The following is a 22,245-nucleotide window of genomic DNA, read 5'->3' as shown; positions in this document are numbered from 1 at the left end:
TATATTAAAAACCCTGTGCGATGCATGGGCCGACAAAGAACTGTACGGACCAGCCTCTCCTTTCGTCTTACCGTATATTTTCTACGATTTTAAAAGACTTTGCTTACGTGTCAACCTCCTATTTCGTCTCACCTGAGAGAAAACCTTCTCCCGATATTTTAGAGATTTTCTCTCGATATTTTCTCACCCCTTTAGTTAGCGAGAGAAAATCTCCGCCCGATAGTTTCAAGATTTTTTCTCCATATTTTCTCTCTTTCTCTCTTTCTCTCTCGAGATTTCCGTGCGTCCACATCAGGTAATGCGAGACGTGTCCTCCTCCCGATGTTTCTCTTCCCACATCCCTCCATCTATCCAACCGAGCAAAACCCTAAATCATTACTTCCAACCTTGAGAGGGTTTCTTCATCTCCCAAAAATCATCACCTCCAATTCATCTCCATCACTCCATGGCTGCCCAGATCTTTCCTTTGGCTAAGCATCTCATCAACTGATTCTCGGTCAGATTGGTGAGGATTACAGGGCCTTCTGCAAAAATGGTGTGTAAGTTGGAATTTTCCTTGTAACTTAAAAATTCTTCTATATTTTTACGAGTATTTGTTCTGTAATTTAATCTTTTTATGTTCTATATAGGGGCATTTCTAGGGCTTCTATAGGCTTTTGTTTTGATAACGGGAGGGGATTTTTTTACAAAGAAGCAGCACAAACCTCTTCATCTCTGCTCAAAGACCACCGAAGGTCAGACGCGTTTACTGATTCTAATTGTAAAATCTCTATTTCTATTTTATCTCCTTTTTTTTTTTTTTTCCATATATGTTTGTCATTTTATTCTTTACTTTGTTATCTACTTTACTCTTACTGCCTTGAGCTTGAATTTTCTGATAGTGAGATTAGATCCTTCACCTTTTATTTAAGGAATTATTTGCTTTTATGTCGCCCTTTATTGAAGCTGAGAACAATTTGTATTTCTCTTTTAAATGGTTTACTTTTTTGCAATATCAGTAATGGATCAATTGAAGTGAGGTCCTGCAAGGATCACGAAATGTAGTTAGGTTGAGCCAGACTCTGATGCATAAGTTCAATTGTTTTTTGTACTGGAGATTTTTGGATTGTGAAGGTGATGGAAAATCAGATAATTTTAGGTTCTCTTCTATAGGCTGTACATTTCTTTCCTTTCATTTTCTTAGTATTTCACATACTAGGTTTCTCATCCGCTTCAAGGCTAAAGAATATTGCCCTCCCTCCCTCCCTCCCTCCCTCAAAAGAAGAAACCAAAAAAGGGATAGGAGCACCAATTACCTTCCTCAAATAATTGTGATTGATATAAGTGGCAAAAAACAAAATTAATAACAAAATTTTATGTTTTTTCTCTTTCACCAACACACACATTTTTCCAATTAATGGCACTACTCACCGTATTTTGATGATCGCACTCCTCACTTTATTAAAATGTACGGTATGGCCCGTACCATAGGATGATCCAAACCGTCCATTAGATGAACCACTGTCTACATAGGTTGTGCCCCAAAAATAATTTTCATAGGTTGATCCAAACCCTCCGATCTATAGAGGGTTATAGGTTGATCCAAACCGTCCATGTGATGGAACACAACATCAATTGGTTGTGCCCGTAAAATCATTTCCATAGGTTGATCCTAGCCCTCCAATCGATATAGGCTGATCCTAGCCCTCCAATCGATAGAGGTTTCCATAATTGTTGTTCCTCTTCAGGTGCCCGGAATTCGTCAATATTTTGCAAGTGTCCTCCATGCGTAATATAAAGTAGTTCTTTCGTCATTGTCATATGTTTTTACCTCTCCTTGGTAGTTTTTTCCGTAATTGTCATAGACAGGTACCCGTGTCGGTACTTTTCATATGTAGATTATGATTTTACCCTCAAATAATTTCTCATAGAGATAGATGTTAGATATTAGCAAAGGGGTTAATGGTAAAAGAGTAATGCTGACGTGTAAATCTCAGATAAAAAGAAAAGAAATTCCTTTTTTCTCTACCTACATAGGATGATCCAAACCGTCCATTAGATGGGCCGCTGCCTACATGGGTTGTGCCCCAAAAATAATTTTCATAGGTTGATCCAAAGCCTCCGATATATAGAGGGTTATAGGTTGATCCAAACCGTCCATGTGATGGAACACGACATCAATCGGTTGTGCCGTAAAATCATTTCCATAGGTTGATCCTAGCCCTCCAATCGATATAGGCTGATCCTAGCTCTCCAATCGATAGAGGTTTCCATAATTGTTGTTCCTTTTCAGGTGCCCGGAATCCGTCAATATTTTGCAAGTGTCCTGCATGAGTAATATAGGATTTCTTACTTAAAATCCAAGATTCTAAAGAGAAGCGAAATAGATGGTCTCCTTCTCTTGTCTCCCATCAACAATTTTGAAGAAATCCAAGATTCTAAAATCCGCGTATCCAAATGGACCCTAAGGGATTTTAGAATCTTGGATTTCTTACAAATTGTAGATGGGAGACAAGAGGCAGCCTTCTATCCAGGTTTTAGCTTGAAAACAATGTAAAAGAGGGTTCATGATCAAGTTGTTGTATGCTGTCTAGATAGTGTTTCTTTGATTTTAAGTGAGAAATCCAGGTTTTAGAAATCTCTCCCGGAAATCTCCCATCTTGAGATTTCTACAAGGGATTTTTGCTGATTAGTCCCTACATGGCAAAATAATTGCTTATTAGTCCCTAAGAAAAGCATATTTGCTTAACGGTCCTACTTTTAAAAAATATTTGCTAAAAGGTCTCTAAAACTCACGAACTTCAATTTTCTCCGTTAAAAATTTTAAAATGGCAAATTTACCCCCCAACCCATTTAATCATTTTTAGCGTTTTTGGATTTCCCCTCCAATTTTTTAGGAAAAAAACTAGGAAATAAGCAACAATATTCTTTTCCAATATTTACTTTCCCTTTGAAATTCTCCCTTCTTCTTCTCCTAAGATTAGAAGCCAAACCCTAGTTCTTATTCCCAAAACAAAACTAAAAGCCTATCATATTGCGACCAGTGGCAGTGATCAAGAACACCGAGACCTCCAACTGTTTGAAACTGCAGCTCTTTCCTAGCAAGATGCATTAGTGCTTCTCTTACAAAATGCCTTCTACTTAGGCCCCGTTGGATTGTAGGAATTTTATTGGAAAAGTTAGGACAGGAAAAAAACCTAAAATTTCTTATTACACATAAAAAAAAGATAAGGTAAACCAACCCTATTCAATTTTTAAGTTAGGGACCTTTGGTTTATGATGTTATTCCTCTAAATTAATGAGACATAATTCTTCAATGACATTAGAGATATTTTCTTGCAATCCAACCAAGATAGGAATTTCTTAGAAAAATTAGAAACGAAAAATTTTCATAAAATTTCTTACTTTATTTATCTATGAAGAAAAGATAACTCAAACCGACCCTATTTAATTTATTTTAGAGGGATTTTCAATTTTTTTTAATTCCTAAAACGATTTTTTTTTAGGAGGTTTTTTGGCAAGAATATTGGAAGAGATAATAGTGTCGCCTATTTCCTAGTCTTTTTCCTAAAAAATTGGAGGGGAAATCCAAATACGCTAAAAATGATTAAATGGGTTGGGGGGTAAATTTGCCATTTTAAAAATTTTAACGGAGAAAATTGAAGTTCGTGAGTTTTAGAGACCTTTTAGCAAATATTTTCTAAAAGTAGGACCGTTAAGGAAATATGCTTAAGGACTAATAAGCAATTATTTTGCCATGTAGGAACTAATCAGCAAAAATCCCTTTCTAAAACCTGGAAATGGGACGATCTCCTGCTCTCTGGCTCGACGGAAAGAAGGGCGTCAAATCTGAAAACGACAGACGGTCTCCTTCTTCTCTCATCTTCCATCCAGGCTTTTGAGAAAATCCAAGATTCTAAAATCTGCATATCCAAACGGCCCCTTAATGTTTGTTCCGAACCTCGTAGTGGGAGGGGTTGTCATTACCAATATAGAAAACGAAGAGGGAGAGACAAGAAAGGAAGAGCATCATTCTCCAAGTCAAATTCTATGAGTTTGGTAACTGAACACTACTTATCACTATTCTACAAGGTAAATTCGAAGTAAATCAAATGTTTCTTCTCTCCTCCCTTTTTTTTTTTTTTTTTTGAATGGTAGATCATACAAGTCCCCTTAAAAGTAAAGGAGCTCAAATGCGTATTATTTCTCATCAGGGAAGATGATAGGTGTGATGTATAGTGATGCAAGCATCCATACCAAATTGTTCTGATGCCATTTGAGATTGCATGAATAGCTCAAAGATTGTTATCCTGAATCATCAAAATCCGGACTCAGATCCGTTTGCATGGATTTGATCTCCATGTTTCTGAAATTCATAATGCAACAAATATATAGCTCTAGAATGCTTTCATTCTTTATTTAATTAAAGTCTAATAGAATAAAACTGACCAAATAGACATGTAATTGAACATAGAAAACCCATCATTGTACCCACCATTCTATCTATCCAATGTGAATTATATCAAATTTTTTTTTGGCTATGTTGTATAAGGCTATTCTATTGAGGAAGACCTATTTGACATTTTCACGAAACCTTGAACTCAAACATGTCCCCCGTGATTCAAACCTGAATTCCTATGATCTAGAGCTTAGCCTCAATAATATCCAACTCTAGAATTGGGAGGATAAGAAACAAGGAAGGGGAAAAACATCTCAACTAATATGGATCTTTCCTAAGGAATTGAAATTAGAAGGAAACTCAGTTTCCTAATGTAATAATGGAAATTTACTATGAAAACGCAGCAAATATACTTAGAGATATAACTAGAAATGGGCTTGTTGTTGCAGTGACTACTCCTAAGATCTTTTTTTTCCCTACAAGTCACAATCCAAAAATGGGGAAACATTTCTAAAGATCGAGTGTTATTTAACTCTGTTCCAGAAGAACTCAGGCACATTCTCTCCTGGAAGGATGAAGGAATGCTCTTATACATTGAATTCTCTTGTACAACGTTCTGAGTTTTATTGTACATGGAATTTTCTTATATACCTAAGGGCCTGTTTGGATGCCGAAAAGATTTTGATTTTGATTTCTCTCATTTGCAGCCCTTTTTGCATTGTAATTTGGATCGGGTCAAATTCTTGGATTTCTAATTCAGCATCTGACAGTGAAAAAAATCAGATTTCTAAATTTGCTGTGAAAATAAGAAATTGGAAATCCACAATTCTGGCAGTTTCCTTCACCGTCTCTCCTCTACTTGGGAGTACCCTCTCTCTCTCTCTCTCTCTCTCTCTCTCTCTCTCTCTCTCCATCAGTTGCCAGATCTATTCATTTTGTAGTCAAAACTCAATTCCAAATCCAAATACAAAATATGAGGTATCCAAACGGGCCCTAATTGTATTGATTTAGTGCGATATATAGTCCTCAAATTATGGGATATGGATGGTTTTAGTCGATGTGGTACTAAACATTCTACCTTAATTTCGAAATTGCAGAATTTTGGAAAGTTTTGCTAGAGTTTCAACCAACTTTTGAAATTACAATTTGCAGTGATTAGAGTTTCTCACATGCAAAAGCCAGCTGCGAAATGGCTTTCCCCGAAATTGCCTATCCAAAAATATACTTTTGTCAACTAAATATGGATCTTTGCTTCCTTTTCTTTTAGGAAGTGATAGTTACGCCCCTCTTGATCACCAGGGACACCCAGCGGCAGTGTATCAATGGCACAAAAAGGGGGCTAATGAACTTTACATCAGAAAAATTCAGTGGCTTTGATGGCAAAGTACACTAGCAAATGGGTGTCCCTGGTGATAAAAGGGGTGTAAATATCATTTCCCTTTCTTTTTTATGATCATCCATCTGTACCGTCTTAATCAGATGTTTACGTTTATTGGCTCTATCATCTATGTGGTTTTGGATGGTTACAGGCCAAGGTGACCTATGACAATGTGACCGTCTAGATTGACCAAAGGTGAGTTTTAATGTTAAGTCTCATTTATAACATGTGTGATCTTCACAGTTTTTTTACATAATTATTTTGGTAGATGATATTATCACCCCCTTGTCGTCCTTGGCCACACCCCTTCTAGTGTATTCAGGGTGAAAATATCACTTCCCTTAAAACAATATGGGATACACCAAATGCTAGTTATTGGGACTATCCCTGTGAAGGTAAGATGAGAGGCAATATAAAAAGTGATGGGGTTGCTCGCAAGGGGGTTCTCTAAATTAGGGCATGCTGAAAAACAGCACAGGATCCTCTATCGTTACACCTGCACAAGAGACAAAAAGAGAGAGCGTGCATCCCTAAAAATCCAAAACAAAAAGGGTAAAACTATCCAAATCCTTCGGTGGTTCTCATCGCTTCTTTATTTGGCACAGGATCCCATTTTGAAGTGTTTTCCAAGAGTGATTGAGATTGTCACGTGGAGTGTATGGCACACCATACAGAGATTATCTTGAGTCTCTTGGTTTCTAGATCTCACATGGACCTCTGAATTGTTAGAAGATGGATAAGTAAAATACATTTCTAGCAAAATGCAACTTTATCTAATTCTTTAGATAATTCAAAAATGTTAATTAGTGTTAACTATTTTCTATGAGGGTATGTTTTGCGTGGCATGGACTAGAGAGTGGTGGAATAAGTAGCCAACATGGAGGAGACAATAATTGGATTTGCCTAGAATTACCTTGGAGAATAGTCGTTAAAAGTTTTAAGTAGCCAACATGCACAGTGTAGACCCGGAGAGTAGGGAAATAAAAGGGAAATTGCGTCTTATATTTTTGGTGTAGCTGTCAATGTGAGAAGCTAGTACGATTCCATTACATTAAATACGAAGAGTAATGAGCTAGTTTCCTAAATAATAAAGGAAACATTACAAAACCATTAAGCTACTTTCCTAAATAATAAAGTAAATGTTACAAAGGATTATTCCTAATAAAGAAGTAATGATTCTAATTGGCAATAGTTGCCATTTAGGCACTACATGATTTCCGTCCATGATGTTGCCCATTCAAACACTGCATGATTTCTTTCCTTGAAGTTGTTGTCGACTGAATGTTGCCTTTTATATCTTATCACTCCCCCTCAAACGGATGCATGATACAGGAATCGGTTTGGAACGTAAGACATCAATTATAGGGCTAGAAAGACCTTTAGTGAAGATTTCAGCAAGTTGCCGTGTACTGTGAACAAACCGAACTTGAAGAGTGCCATTGGCAACAAGCTCACGAACAAAGTGGTAATCAATTTCAATGTGTTTAGTGTGGGCATGAAAAACAGGATTAGAAGCCATGTGGGTAGCACTAACAATGTCGCAATAGAGGGTAAGAGGAAGCTTAGGAGCGATATGAAGATCACACAGGATGTACATAAGCCATAATGTCTCTGGTACGGTGATAACAAGAGCCTTGTACTCAGCTTCGTCACTTGAGCGAGCAACAATGAGTTGTTTCTTTGAGCCCCATGAGAGAAGATTGGAGCCAAGAAATACACAATATCCAGTGGACCAGTGGTGGAGCGAAGACTAGTGGGGTAACCGGCCCAATCAGCATTAGAAAAGGATACAATAAGCGATAGAGGTCCAGATTGAAGAGTGAGGCCAAGCCCCAATTTTCCTTTTAGATAGTGAAGAATACGCTTAACGGCCTGTTCATGAATTGTTGTCGGCTTGTGCATAAACTGACAAACTTGATTAATAGCATAACAAATATCTGGTTTGGTAAGAGTAAGATATTGTAATACTCCAACAATACTGCGATATTCATGAGGGTCTGGAAAAGAGATCCTTCAGATATAAACATTTTAGAACCACTAGTAATAGGTGTGGAGCATGGCTTGCAGCCTATCATTCCTGTGCGGCTATGAATATCCAATGTATACTTGGTTTGAGTGAGAAGAAGGCCTGATGAAGAGCGTTTGCCTCAACACCCAAAAAATAGTGAAGATCACCGAGATCTTTCATAGCAAATTTTTTCCCCAAATGGCAAATAAAGGTAGAAATAAGTGTTGTATTGTTACCAGTGAGGATAATATCATTGACATAGAGTAAGAGAACAATAGTGCCAATAGAGCAAGAAAAAACGAACATGGAAGTATCTGCCATCCTACGACGAAATCCAATAGTAAGAAGAAATGCGCTAAACCGTTGAAACCATGCACGTGGGGCCTGACAGAGTCCAAAGATGGCATTATGTAACTTGCAAACATATTTAGGATGAGCAGCATCAATGAAGCTAGGAGGCTGGTCCATGTAAACCTCTTCTTCAAGAAGACCATGAAGGAAGGCATTCTTAACATCAAGTTAGCGAATAGACTGACCGTTAGAGAGAGCAACAATTAGAATGCTTCTAATGGTGGCAGGTTTGACAACGGGGCTGAATGTTTCCGAGAAATATATGCCAGGCTGTTGGTGAAATCCTTTAGTAATGATTCATGCTTTGTACCTCTCAATTGTACCATTACTGCAATGTTTAATCCTATAGACCCAACAACAACCAACAACATTCATAGTTGGATGCGGAGGAACAAGGGTTCACGTGTTGTTCTCAAGAAGGGCATTGTATTCTTCAGACACTGCAGACTTAGGATCATGATGTGCTTGTTTGTAGGTGGATGGCTCAAGGGAATTAGACTCAAGGATGGCTACATAGGCTGATGGAAGAGGATGTTCCGTGGCAAAGTACACTTTGAGCTTTCGAGTACCGTCTTGAAGATGTGTAACCATGGCATGCCGTGGTGGGGGAGGGGGTGTGAAGGTGGGGATATTTGATCAACCAAATGAGGGGACTTGGGTGGTGGTGAAGATGGGGATATGGGATTAGCCAAATGAGGTAGTTGCGGTGGTGAAGGAGGAGCCAACTGAGAGGAGTCAATGGGTAATGTTGGTAGATCCACAATAGGGATAGGAATTGAGGTGGTAGCAGATTTCACTGTAGAGGGAGATTGAGACATAACATGCGAGATAGCAAATGAAAAAATGTCCTCATTAAAGACAACTCGTGAGATATAAACACGTCTTGATGTGGGTTCATAACAGCGATATCCCTTTTGAGTGTCATTGTAGCTCAGGAAAACAAATGAGAGTGACTTTGGACTCAGTTTGTCACGCTGATATGGCCTAAGATAGGGAAAACACTGACAGCCAAACATACGAAGTAGCCCATAGTCTGGACTTTGTCCATAAAGAGTTTCATGAGGAAATTTTCCATGTAGTACAGGTGTATGCAGCTGATTAATTAAATAAACCGCAGCATAGAAAGTCTCAAGCCAGAAACATCTAGGCATGGAAGCCTGAAATAGAAGAGTGCTACCCATCTCACTATTATGTCTAATCTTGCGCTCAACTACCCCATTTTGTTTAGGGGTATGGGGACAAGATATCCGCAAAACAATACCACATATATCTAAAAAAATTTAAAGTCCCCTTTAGTTAACTCATAGGCAATATCACTTTGAAAGCACTTAATAGTAGTAGAGAAGAGATTTTCAACCATCAACTTAAAGTGTCTAAAGCACTCATTGCTAGAAGACTTAACAACCAGAGGATAAATCTAAGCATAGCGACTAAAGTCATCAATAAACAAAATATAGTACTTGAAACCACTAGCAGAATTAACTGGTGCAGGTCCCCAAATGTCACAGTAGACAAGTTGCAATGGAGCAGTAGACTGCCTACTAGATGAAGAGAATGAAAGTTCCCTACTTGTACCCATCTGACAAGAGTCACAAATAGTATTAACAGATAAGAAGTCTGAAAATTCTAGAGTTCTACTCATCTTAAAATCAGAAAGTATCCTTGCGACAGGATATCCAAGTCGCCTATGTCGGATGCGTGCTGGAGCTTTGGTCCCGTAATACACGATGAACTGCTTAGTAACTGCATCTTGACATCGTATTGGGATAGGATAGAGGTTGTCCTTAACGGGGCCCTTTAGCACCGGTATCTTGGTCCGCAGATCCTTAATAGAAAAGCCCCATTGAAAAAATCAATAGAACAATTATTATCCTTTGTGAGTTGTGCAACTGATAACAAGTTTTGTGTAATGCCAGGTACCAGAAGAACATTTCCATGTGCCAATTTAGATTGCAGAGTGGAAATAAATGAGTGGCCAATATTCTTAATACGCAGTGCCTTACCATCACCAATGAAGACTTGATCCGATCCATCTTAAGCATGTGATTGCTGAAGGAGCGATGGGTCAAAGCTCATATGACTGGTCGCTCCTGAATCGAGAATCCATTGCGAATTGCGGGGAGTATTTTGTTGTCCTTGATTTCGAGGAGTAGGATGTAAGCCTAGAAAATCATGAGATAGCCCACTATTGCTGAAGATCCATAATAAAAAATAACACTTATCTACCTCATGACCTGTTTTTTTGCATATTTGAAACCAATTTGGACCATTAGATGATTTGGAGTTGGATTGGTTGGTATTGGAGTTGCGAGGCTCATTGCTGCTGCTAGAGTCAATTTGACAAGGACCAGATCTAGAACCATAAGAAAAGCCACAATTCCAAGAGTTGTTATTCCGTCTATTGGAGTTGTTACGCTGTCCATTCTTGTGATTTTGGCTAGAGTAAAGTGTTGATTGGTTGCCTAAGTCAGTGATGGCAATAGGCATGCGGGTGAGTCGTTGTTCATGACTCAAAAGACGAGCATGCAGCTTATTGAAACCTGGTGCGTTCGATCTACTCTCCATGGCAATGACAAAGGAATAATACTCCGGACCTAATCCATTAAGATTCGATGTGACAAGGTTGTTATCTTATAAATGGTCATCATTGGCAGCCAAGGAGTCAGAAATTGATTTGATGGTTTGAAGATATTCAGTGATGGGTTTTTACCCTTTTTTGAGTTCAACGAGTTCATTTCGAAGGAAAGAACGTCTTGCTTGTGATTGTTAGATGAAGAGTTCATATAGTGTATCCCATATTTCTTTTGAGGTTGGAATACCAAGTATTTGTTAGAGTAATTAGGGTTTAAGCCAGGATGCTTAAAGCATTACACCCAAGGTATCTATTTTGGAATACAAAGGTTGTTGCCTCCAGCCCCTATATATAGAGATACACTAGGGTTATAAGAGGTTAATGGGCTCCAGTCCAAATGGGCCCACTACACCTGATCCATTACCTATTGGGCTTATATTAGAACATACATGGGTTATATTATATACCCAACAATCTCCTCCTATGTTCTACATATAGCACAATCCAATAGATAGTTAATGTGATGTCCAAACAAAATTATTGAATCATCCATATCACCATATCAATAAAGATTTGTAATCCAACTGAAAACAAAAATACTTTACAGAATAACCAAGAGTTTTAGAAATAATCTAAACTCAAACATAAGCAGTTTCATATGTAGGTGAACTATTTAATCAACGGAAAAGAAAATAATAGTTCCCACTGCGCTATAAGGATTCACTCATCAAGTAAGTCATCCTCATCAAGATCCAAATTGAGGCAATCTCCTCCATTTTCGCCAATTCCTGTAAATTATCAAATATGAATTTCATTAAAAAATGAATCCAATCATTTGTGTATTTTACTAAAAGTATCTAGTTCTACCAGAAGAACTTAGTACAATTACATAATGGCTGAAAAAACAAATATCAATATCAATAAGCATCAATGTCAAGTTTCAATCAAGAACAAGACCTAAACAGTTTCTTTTACAAAGAACCATTCCATGTTTCATTTGGAATGTTACAGGCATCATATCCAAATTGAGTTAAGCTGTATCATCAAGTTTGGAATGAGACAACCTTTCCCAAGAAGGACATGTCATCAAATGTGGAATGACATAAAGATAACTGTAAACATCATTGAAACATATCAAGTGCTTATCTTGGCCAAGATAGGGAGATTCGAAAAATTCAAAATAATATGAATCTAGGTTAAGACACGTCTACACAGTCTTTAACCCCATCTCCCCCGCAGTTTTGAATATTCGATCTTTGTTCAGTCCCTTCGTAAGAGCATCGGCCATATTATCCTTTGATCTCACATCAACCAAAGTGATAATACCTTGTTCTAGAAGATAATTCAGCGTGGCATGTTTCAGCCTGACATGTCTCCTCTTACCATTAAAGAGTGAGTTTTTCACAATCGTATTTGTAGCTTGATTATCACAGAACAAACTTAAAGAGTTAGTCTTTAAATGGGTCAATGGAATATCCAGGATCAGATCTCTTATCCACTCTGCTTCATCTCCTGTAGAAGCTACAGCATAAAGTTTCGATTCCATAGATGACAGAGCAATACAAGTCTGTCTCTTTGACTTCCATGCAACAGCGGCTCCATCCAGTGTAAAAACATAACCACTGGTAGATTTACTGTCTCCTAATTCTGAGCCCCATGATGCATCAGAATACCCTTCCAGGATAGGAGGATGGCCATTATAACATAGAGCATATCCTTGAGTACCCTTAAGGTATCTCATCAGCCTCATAAGGGCATCCCAGTGCTCATGGCCAGGATTACTAGTGAAACGACTCAGCATGCCAATTGTAAAGGCTATGTCTGGCCTAGTGCAACTCATAGCATACATGAGACTACCAATCAGTTTAGAATAATATAACTGATTCACACTGTCTCCTTCATTAGAGATCAGCTTATTGGTATAATCAAATGGTGTCTCAATCGGTTTACACTCACTGTATCCCCATGTAGAAAGTAGTTTTTCAATATAATGGGTTTGGCTAAGAGTAATCCCTTGCCTTTCAAAACTTACTTTCATACCAAGAATGGTGCCAACCACACCAAGATCTTTCATGTCGAATTCTTGAGCCAAAGTGGTTTTCACGTCACTCACTACTGAGAGATCGGAACCAAGAATCAACATATCATCTACATACAAGCAAATAATCGCAACCTTATTCGACACAGAACGAAAGTAAAGGCATTTATCTGAGTAACTGGTCTGAAAACCAAAGCTCTTTACTACCTTGTCAAATTTTTGATGCCACAATTTAGGTGCTTGTTTAAGACCATACAAAGATTTGTGTAACTTACAAACTTTGTTCTCGAAACCCTCCATGACAAACCATTCAGGTTGGTTCATGTAGATTTCCTCTGTGATGTCTCCATTAAGGAAAACCGTTTTTACATCCATTTGATGCACAACATACTTCTCAATAGAAGTCAAAGCAAGAAGAATTCTTATCGTTGCCAAATGGCAGACCGGTGAGTAAACATCAAAGTAGTTTATCCCACTGACTTGAGTATAACCCTTAGCTACTAAACGTGCTTTATACCGAGCTATGGATCCGTCAGGATTAAGTTTCTTCTTTAAAATCCACTTACAGCCCACAGTCTTAGCCCCTTTTGGCAAATCGACTAGCTGCCAAGTTTGATTTTGTAACAGAGAGCTCATTTCATCATTAATGGCTTCTGCCCACAACAGAGAGTCCCTAGATCTCATCGCTTCCTTATAGGTTGACGGATCAATCTCTACATGGTAGGTCACAAAGTCCTCACCAAAGTTCTTGGGTACTCTATCTCTTGCAGAAACTCGTAAAGGTGCTGATGTAGAAATCAGTATAGGACAGGTGTCAGAAATATTCTGTTCAAACTCTACATGCAAGTCTGTAACCATCAGTATCGCCAGGTAGGTTCAAACCATGATCTCTGAGAAATTTATTCTCAAAGAATACTTCATCTCTAGATTCTATAACCAAATTGGTAGATAGATCCAAAAACCGATCAGCAGCACTATCTTCTGCACCACCTAGATAAACACAAGTGTTTGTTCTAGGTCCTACCTTAGGTCTCCTAGGGTCTTGTATCCTCACATAAGCAATACAGCCCCAAGTCTTAAGAGTGTCATATCTACAAGGATGTTTATGCCATAACTCATAAGAAGTAGAGGGCAACTTAGAGTGTGGTACTCTATTCAGGATGTGATTTGCAGTTAAAGCTGCTTCTCCCCAATAGCTAGTAGGCATGCCAGCTGTCAATAACATAGAGTTTAACATTTCAGTTAACGTCCGGTTCTTACGTTCAGCTATGCCATTAGATTGAGGTGAGTAAGTAGCAGTAGTTTCAAGTATTATGCCCTGAGAGGCACAGAATTCCTTGAACTCTGTTAAAGTGTATTCTCCTCCTCTATCACTCATAAATCGCTTAATTTTCAAGTTCAATTGATTTTCAACACGATTCTTGAAAATTTTAAATTTATCAAAAGCTTCATCTTTCAATTTAAGGAGATAAATATGACAATATTTAGAAAAATCATCTATAAATGTGATTAAATACTTCCGACCACCTCGTGTAGTGAAACTTTTAAAGTCACAGAGGTCAGAATGTATTAACTCAAGAAGTTGTGTGCTCCTAGAAACCGAACGAAAAGGTTTTCTAGTGATATTGGTTTGTGCACACACTTCACATCTGTCAAATCTAATCGATGTATCTAAAGGTATATTATAAGTTTTAGCAAGTTTGACCATTTTTCTATAGTTCACATGTCCCAATCTAGTGTGTAACAACTTAGGATCAATCAAAGTGGAACTAACCTGATTAACGGTGTCATTTGCTAAACTCAGTCTATACATACCATCGATTAAGAAAGCACAACCAAAATAATAAGAGTTAACAGTTAAAGTTACTCTACCACCCAAAAAAGATGAACACATGCCAGCATTGTCTAAAAGACTAATAGAAATTAAATTCTTTTGAATAGCAGGAACTACTTTAACATTTTTTAAAGTTAGTATTTTACCTGAAGAAAGGACCAGGTTCGCAGTTCCAGTGTGAGTCACCTTTGCCTCAGCTCCACTAGCCACTGTAACGGTCTCTTTCACGCCAACAACATCCGTAAGTAGTTTCTTTGAGTTGCAAACATGGCAGGTGGCTCCGGTATCTAACCACCAGTCTGAAGAAGTACTGGCCTTACCATTGCCTAACATGGCAATAAAATTCTTCGGCACAGCACTGCCCACCATCATATGAGCTTCCTTTTGTGGTGTGTCAGATTTAGCCTTCTTAGGTTGTTTACACTCTGCAGCAAAGTGACCCCATTTCCCACAGTTGCGGCACTTGCCCTTCTTTTTGTGAAAGATAGTCTTTTTGGCCTCCAACTTGGGATGTTCACTTTTAGGTGACTTGGATTTCCGAGGAAATTTCTTGGGATATATTACCGCGTTAGCAGCAGATTGTTGCTGTTTAACCATCTCCAAGTTATTCCTAGCTCGATTCTCATCTTCGATTCAAATGAATCGTCTGAGATCATCCAGTCTCACTTGCACCTTTTTCCGATATATCTCGGTTTTGAAAGAGTGCCATGCAGATGGTAACTTGTATATAATTGCACCCACAAGAAATGAATCACAGACAACTATTTTTTCATTATTCAACTTAGATCTCAAATTCTCTAGATCAGTCACTTGAGGAGTGATTTTCTTGTCTTCTTGAAACTTGAAATCCATGAATTTGTCCACAAGATGGGTCTTGGACAATTCCTCCTCCTTCTTGAATTGAGCATCTAAGTTGTCCCATATTGCTTTAGCAGTGTTAAATTTACTATAGGTTTCTGCAAGACGATCTAAAAGACAATTCAACAGGTAGTCTTTGCAGAAATCCTCATCTCTAAGCCATTGAGATTCATCAACTTCTTCATCCGTCTCAGCAAAGGTACTCAAAACAGTGTAAAAACAATTCATATATTTTAGACCGAATTGAGTCTTTCGCTTCCATGAATTAAACTCAGATCCACCAAAGGATTGAAGTTTGACCATCTCAAAAGGCATACCATTCTTTTCCATTGTATAATTAAGATGAAAAGAAAATTAGAAAGCGTGCACCTTATTGGAGAGACTCAAGAATTTGGCCACAAGAAGTGCACCATCAAGGGTTGGCAACAAGTGTTTGTATCCTCCAAAGCAATTCGCCCACCAAGATTTGCAGCCACAAGCAGGGATTTGGATACAAAATTCCAAATTCCAATTTTGACGAGATGATGGGTTTCGGCAGAAAAGGGGTGTTGTCTGCAAGATGGGTTTTGCCAACCAAAACTACCCAAAAAAAGGTTCGGCTACGATGGAATCTATACTCCGACGCCCAAAACGAGATTTTGAGGGAGTCAAAACCCACGCTCAAATCTGGATCCCAATTGAGAGAAGTGATAATCGGTTCTTGATGCAGACTCCCATGCCCAAAACGAGATTTTGAGGAAGTCAAAACCCACGCTCAAATCTGTCCAACTCGGTTCTGTGGGAGTGAAACCCACACCTTGAAACCTTGTCTTGTGGAAGAAGAAGACTGTTGGTAAAACCAGGAATCGAAGAGAAAAAACCCCAAATCGGTTCTGCAAAAAACGTGAAACACCCACTGCCGTTAGAATTCCTCAAAAATTGAATCAAAAAAGAGATTTTCCAATCCCCACGAGAAATCCGCTCTAAGCATTCGAACAGCAGATCGTTTCAGCAAGTCGTTGATGATCGGTTCTTTGCTTCTCTTCTTGATTCCAACGAATACGATTGAGAGAGGGTAGGAGTCTGGTGGAGAAGATAAGCCAACGCCCAAATCAAAAATCGTATTTGCAGCAGATGAAGTCTTGGCTTTCTTCAATGAGAAAGAGAGACCACCGTTTTTGCAGCAGAGGGTGGGTTCACCACCGTTTCTTCCAATAGCGTGAGAGAACCGTGACCCAGACGTCTGTTGGTGTTGAATAACCCAGCTGTGTATTTCCAACGAGGGTTCTCTGTTTTTGAGAGAGAGAAGCAGACGAGAGATCAAAACCCTAACGAGAGTGATCAAAACGATCGCACAAGAGAGAGTTGAAGACGATCCCTAAAAAAAATTAATGCTTTAAGATTGTTAGAGTAATTAGGGTTTAAGCCAGGATGCTTAAAGCATTACACCCAAGGTAACTATTTTGGAATACCAAGGTTGTTGCCTCCAGCCCCTATATATAGAGATACATTAGGGTTATAAGAGGTTAATGGGCTCCAGCCCAAATGGGCCCACTACACCTGATCCATTACCTATTGGGCTTATATTAGAACATACATGGGTTATATTATATACCCAACAGTATTTGTTCAGACAATCCTTCGGTTAGAGTTGCCAACTCTTGACATAATGGTCGGTTTTACGCCATTTTGTGTATTTCGGGTTAGCAATGGTACCGGTTCCGAAGGTATTTTTCAATTGTTTTTGGTTGGGCCTCAATGGAACCGTAAACATGGCCCAAAAGATGAGAGGAGATTAGAATGGAATTCATTTCATCTTCCCATTGTAGGTAGTTGGATCCGTCAAGTTTTACGAAAACAAAGTTAGTGATGTTTGGAAAGGGAAAGGACGATGATGTTAAATTTTAAAGTGTATTTTTGGGTAGCTTTTATTTTGAGAGATATAGTGAGGAGAAATATGTATTTTGTGTCCATGGGCATTTTGATCTTTTGTTGGCCTAGCTTGCACATGTGTGAGCCACACATGTTTGGTCCATCTTTTCTCATTACTCACCTATTTCAAATTCAAATCCTACTTGAAACTCTAAACCCACCACTTCCCTAAGCATTAATGACACCACTTTCCCATACCCACTAACACTTACCTAAGCTATTTTCTCTTTACTTTCCATTGACTAAGCCTATTCTCATTAACTTCATTTTGGTGGAGATTCTCCACTATGTACCTAGACCTTCATTGAAGCTATTGAAGCTTTCTTGTGTTCAAGCTTAGGTTTGAAGCAAAGACCATCTTTCCATATTTTCTCTATGTGTTGAAGCTTTCCTCTTGAAGCTTTCTACTTGTAGTTTTGTTCTTCTCTCATATATATTGGATTACATCTTGTGGTGATTGTTCTTCTTCTCTTTTAGCTATTGTTCTTGGGCTAGTGCAAACCTCGGTTGCACTATTTGAGAAGCGGATATTCCGGTGTTGTGAAATCTGTCTTTCTCCAAATGGTATCAAAGCCAAAAGGGTGGTAGTTGGTGCTTGTCTAGATTTCCTTGGTGAAGAAGTTCAATCGGTGCTTTGAAGATGGATATGAGTAGAAGGGTTAGTGGACTCGATATTGAGTTGCTAAATCAATCAAATTACAAGATATGGAGAACATGTATGGAGTCTTATCTTGTGGGAGAAGATTTATGGGAGGTTGTTTGTGGCAATGCCGTTGTAGTTTCAGAAGATACACAAGAGAATGCCGATGTATTGAAGGCATGGATGATGAAGAATGCCAAGGCTGAATTTCTTTTGAAGAGGTCTATTTTACATGACTTGTTTGAACACGTCATTGGGTGTAAATCGGCGAGTGAGATTTGGATTACCCTTAATGGATTGCTCAACAAGAAAAATATAGCTCGTATACAAATGTTGGAGAATGAGTTGGCAAATACTATACAAGGTAGTCTCTCTATTTCTCAATTCTTTTTTAAGATCAAGAATCTTTGTTCTGAGATTTCTTTATTGGATCCGGAAGAGCCCTTTTCGGAGGCACGAATGAAGCGGCATATTATTCGTGGGTTGCTTTACAAGAGAGGAGTTGATTTTGTGTTGAATGGATTTACTGATGCTGATTATGGAGGGGACTTGGATAATTGAAGATCTACTTCCGGTCATGTGTTTTTGTGTGGATCGGCGGGTGTTTCTTGGTGCAGTAAGAAACAAGGTTCGGTATCTCTTTCAACAACGGAAGCGGAATATAAGGCCGCTGCTCTTGCGTCTCAAAAATGTGTTTGGTTGCAGCGGTTGATTGAAAATGTTCATTTACCTATTCACAAGGCGACAACTATTCTTGGTGACAACCAAAGTGCACTCAAACTTACTACAAATCCGGTTTGTCATGCAAGAACAAAGCATATTGAGATCAAGCATCATTTCATTCGTAAAAAGGTGTTAGATGGTACAATTGGTGTAGCAGAAGTGAGGAGCAGATCGAATTATTGAGACTTTCAAAGTAAAGAGTGATCTTTTTTCTGAGCAGATCGAATTTATTAAATCACTAACATTCTTGGGTCATGGGGAGGTGGTGGGTCAATTTGTTTTAGGGTCAATTTGTTTTTCCATAAAATGGGTGTAAAAGTTTACAGTCTCGTTTTCTCCTCTTGAAAATGACCAAAGCAAAACTTTCACATAATAATAACCCCCGACCCCACCACACACACACACACACAATTTTTAAATATGAAGTCTATAAGAAGGTATATTGATGTTGGCAGTGGGACTTCCGCACTTTTTACTTGCACTAATTTACCTTGTCTTTTATTTCCTAATTTGGTTTTACGAGATTTTTGTAAAGGGATTTGCTAGCGTCCATCGCAGAATGTATTTTGCGGGGCATCTTATTCATTTAATTCATCTGAGCTGGCTGCTCCCTCATGCAAAAGACTCTCCGCGAAATGCCGTCTGCGATGGGCGCCAGCAAATCCCTATTTTGAAATTGTGATACCATTGACAGCTGGTAAAATAGTACAAGACAATGTGAGTTAGTGAAATTATCAGAACATGGTGTGCAAATTTCAGGAGCCTATCAAAATGATTGAATGTGCTACAACAAAGTCTGTGTATAATATCACATACTTAAGAGATGTTATTTGGATTACGTCTGACGGTAAGCTTTTAATACAATTTGGTCGAACTTAATTTTAACAGTGAACTTTTGGGTCTTGCACACATAGCATGAGGGGTGCCATGGCCCCCACTGACTGGCAAAATCTCTTTTATGATGCATGGCTTTATATGCATGGTTAGCTACTTTAGTGGTCATGTCCCCCAACGACCAATGCAGCCAAGTGAAAGGAGAGCATCCCTGCAATCCTAATAGAGCCTATATTCAAACATATCCTAACGGTCTCTTTTGTGGATAATCCATTGGTAGGGTTTGATGGGATTAGTATCATGGACAGCTCTATAGTTTTTTTACGGTCTAGATTGACCAAAAGTGTCTTTGATCTAATTCTCATTTTGTAATATATATACCTGAATCTTCTTTAAATAAATAGAAAATAAATAAATAAAGGTAACACAAAATGATAATGAGTGTGAGACCTACCATCCTTTAATTATTGATGAGTGATTTAGAGTGTGAGGCACGCGGTGGAAGTATTCTCTTGACGCTCGTGTTAGACGGATAGAGAAAGAGACGACCTTTCCTGTCACAGTTGTGGGTCTCACTCTTTATGAGATGTCACTATTAGTACGCATTTTTCCCTTATTTGTGAGCTCAGCTTCTACTTTAGACATTTGGACGGTCTGGATTTATGAACGGTGAGGTGGCGAAGACTGGGAAGACTTTGGATTCACCTTCCACCTTTCCAAGCAGCTGCCCCCTTATTGTGGTTTAATTTATTTAGTTTTTTTTTCTCAACTCATGGGGGGCAGCTGCCCCCTTATTACATACGTGGCTCCGCCCCTGGCCCCATACAAATTTTGTTTAACTCAACAAATAGGAAATTTAATATGAAAACATAGTTCTAAATTTTAAATATGATGTCTGTGCTTGATATGAGTCTTTTTCAAAAAAAAGTTGGTCCTGCTTTGTTAAAAGATCCAAACCCTTCATTTGGATTACCATAACATAAATATGTTGTGCCTCAATAATCATCTCCACGGGATGATCGTAACCCCGGATCTGTTACATTACAGAAACTGATACAGATCGGAGGATTAGGATCATCCTAAGGGGATGAATTTTGGAGCATAGCCTACTTACATTAAGGTGACCCAAACGAATTATATATATATATATATATATATATATATATATATATATATATATATATATATATATATATATGCCATCTGGCATCTACCTTGTTCAATCTGGACCAAATCATCATGGCCCGGTTTGGATTGTAGGAATTTTATGAAAAATGAAGGGAAACACTTATCCAATTTTTCCTTCTTTTCCATTGTTTGATTTGATATGAAAAAAATAACTTGAACCTGTTCAATTTTTGGCGAAAAACAAACCTTCAATTTATGATATATTTTTCTAAATAAGCCATAACCATATCATTTTCCTCTATTTTCCTGAAAGGAAAGAATCAAAGAATTCCTGCAATCCGAACAGAGCCTATATTCAAACAAATCCTAACGGTCACTTTTGTGGATAATCCATTGGTAGGGTTTGACGGGATTAGTATCATGGACAGCTCTGTAGTTTTTTGACGGTCTAGATTGACCAAAAGTGTCTTTGATCTAATTCTCATTTTGTAATATATATATACCTGCATCTTCTTTAAATAAATAGAAAATAAATAAAATAAAGGTTACACAAATTGAAAATGAGTGTGAGACCTACCATCCTTTAATTATTGATGAGTGATTTAGAGTTTGAGGCACGCAGTGGAAGTATTCTCTTGACCTACCATCCTGTCACAGTTGTTTAAATCTCTATCAACAAGACTGCTTTTTCACTGGTAGACATTAAATACAGTCCGACCCGCACTCCACGCTAGATACTAGACACAACCGTCTCATCTTCCAACGAAGGATGATAGGTCCCACAAATTAAGATTTTCAATCTTTTGGGAGATGATAATTCGCATCCACTGGCAAACTATAACCTTTTTCCATGTACAAGGGGTGCGAATCATCCTACAAAGGGTGCGAATTTATCATCGCCCTTCTCTTATCCTCTTCTTAGGAGTGAGAGTCGTCCACAGGATAGAAAAAGAGACGACCTTTCCTGTCACACTTGTGGGTCTCACTCTTTATGAGATGCCACTATTACTACGCGTTTTTCCCTTATTTGTGACCTTAGCTTCCACTTTAGACATTTTGGACGGTCCAGATTTATGAACGGTGAGGTGGCGAAGACTTTGGATATCCACTTTTCCTTCTCTACATATATATTTATGTTTAAGCTTAGAGTGAAACTACAACCGACCTTTTAGTTTGGAGATAAACTTGTTAAAAATATGAGGGGTTTACACGCGTATAGTATTGTTGGGGTGTTGTGGTTTGTGAGTGTGTGTTGCTGGTTTTACGGGGGCCAAGCATGTTTGGAGGAAGAGAGAAAAGCTCTCTTGCAATTGAAAGACTCCATCAACATCTATCCAAATAATGCTACTTATCCTGTCTTGGAAGATTGGGTTGGAGAGGATTGCTGTCAATGGTATCGTGAGATATCATGCTCTACTTCTTCATCTCGTGTGATAGGAATCGACCTTTTCAATGCAAGGGATCCTTCATTAGGAGTGTGGTATCCTAATGCTACTCTGTTTGCCCAATTCAAAGAATTGGAGTCACTAGATTTGACTTCTAATCAGATCGGTGGATGGGTTATGCCAGAAGGTAATACTTGTTTCCTCCAA

The 22,245-nt window shown here is 38.4% G+C and overlaps 1 protein-coding gene across 11 annotated transcripts in view; it reads left to right on the top strand.

Annotated features, from left to right (window-relative positions):
• Positions 1–34: 34 nt before the first annotated feature.
• The window catches only part of LOC143885543 (cuscuta receptor 1-like), a 38,417-nt gene continuing 16,206 nt past the window's right edge, over positions 35–22,245 (top strand). For 5 of the 11 annotated variants that reach the window (XM_077389765.1, XM_077389767.1, XM_077389769.1 and 2 more), the window contains exon 1: positions 21,729–22,225. In XM_077389765.1, the coding sequence (XP_077245880.1) occupies positions 21,850–22,225 (376 nt within the window). In that variant the 5' untranslated portion in view covers positions 21,729–21,849. Of the gene's footprint in view, positions 536–629; positions 735–3,742; positions 4,147–4,827; positions 5,145–5,475; positions 5,880–5,907; positions 5,953–21,728; positions 22,226–22,245 lie in introns of those variants that run through there. The other 6 variants (XR_013253441.1, XR_013253440.1, XR_013253438.1 and 3 more) reach the window with 6 other exon arrangements.

This window comes from Tasmannia lanceolata, unplaced genomic scaffold (genome assembly GCF_043159265.1).
Source record: "Tasmannia lanceolata isolate RefF3 unplaced genomic scaffold, GAP_Taslan_0.1 ptg000008l, whole genome shotgun sequence".
NCBI lineage: Eukaryota > Viridiplantae > Streptophyta > Magnoliopsida > Canellales > Winteraceae > Tasmannia > Tasmannia lanceolata.
This window is presented reverse-complemented; position numbering and strand designations above follow the sequence as displayed.